Below are 872 nucleotides of genomic sequence, written 5' to 3' on the forward strand. Positions count from 1 at the left end.
TTGAGTATCTTCTCGCCTTCTTCCACGGAGACACACTTCTGTAGTAGCTCGCCTTTGTCATTTCTATGATACAACTTCCCATCAACGAGGACATGGTGCTTACTGTGGTGGGTAAGGCATTCTCTCTCTGTGTTGTTAGCTGGGACATCAGTGGTGAGATACCTGATGAAAGGTTGTCTCCAATCGCTGCTAGGACCAAGGACCGCTGCGACTATCTGCTCGGCAGGTGGTTTTTCTTCAATGGCTTCTTGTTCCTGCTTGATGGAAGGAGCCACAAGGTCCTGGACGAACACTCCGACTGGAACATCTACCCAGGTTGATCCTATCTTTGACAACTCATAAGCTGCTTGATTATTGGCCTAGACCACGTGGTGGTATTCGATGCCATAGAACTTGTCTTCTAACTTTCTTATCATGGCACAGTAAGCGTCCATCTTTTCGTTGGTGCAATTCCAGTCTTTGTTGAGCTGATTGATCATGAGTGCGGAGTCGCCGTACATCTGGAGGCGTTTAACACCGAGCTCAACAGCTATACAGAGACCACGAAGTGTCGCTTCGTATTCAGCGATATTGTTGGATGCTGGGAAGTGTAGGCGGAGGACATAGCGAAGCTTATCCCCTGATGGCGAGATGAAATATATGCCTACCCTAGCACCGTCGAGGTTGAGAGACCCATCAAAGTACATGGTCCAGTGCTCGGGGTGATCGACTGGGACAAGAGTCTGCATATCCGTCCACTCGGTGATGAAATTGGCGAGTGCTTGCGACTTGATCATGTGGCGGGGCCTAAAATCAATGGTATAGGTGTCGAGATCGACCGCCCATTTGATGATGCGGCCGCTGGCTTCCTTATTGTGGAGAATAGGCTTCAT

General features: G+C 49.3%; 1 protein-coding gene across 1 annotated transcript; it reads right to left on the reverse strand.

Moving 5' to 3' along the window:
- Positions 1-359: 359 nt before the first annotated feature.
- Positions 360-872, reverse strand: LOC136548659 (uncharacterized). Its single transcript, XM_066540103.1, has one exon. The coding sequence runs from the start codon at positions 870-872 to the stop codon at positions 360-362; it is 513 nt and encodes a 170-aa protein (XP_066396200.1).

The sequence above is a fragment of the Miscanthus floridulus genome, chromosome 4 (assembly GCF_019320115.1).
Source record: "Miscanthus floridulus cultivar M001 chromosome 4, ASM1932011v1, whole genome shotgun sequence".
NCBI classification, from domain to species: Eukaryota; Viridiplantae; Streptophyta; class Magnoliopsida; order Poales; family Poaceae; genus Miscanthus; species Miscanthus floridulus.

Excerpts from the sequence above, each read along its gene's own strand:
- LOC136548659 (XM_066540103.1), bottom strand. The coding sequence starts at position 872 with ATGAAGCCTATTCTCCACAATAAGGAAGCCAGCGGCCGCATCATCAAA.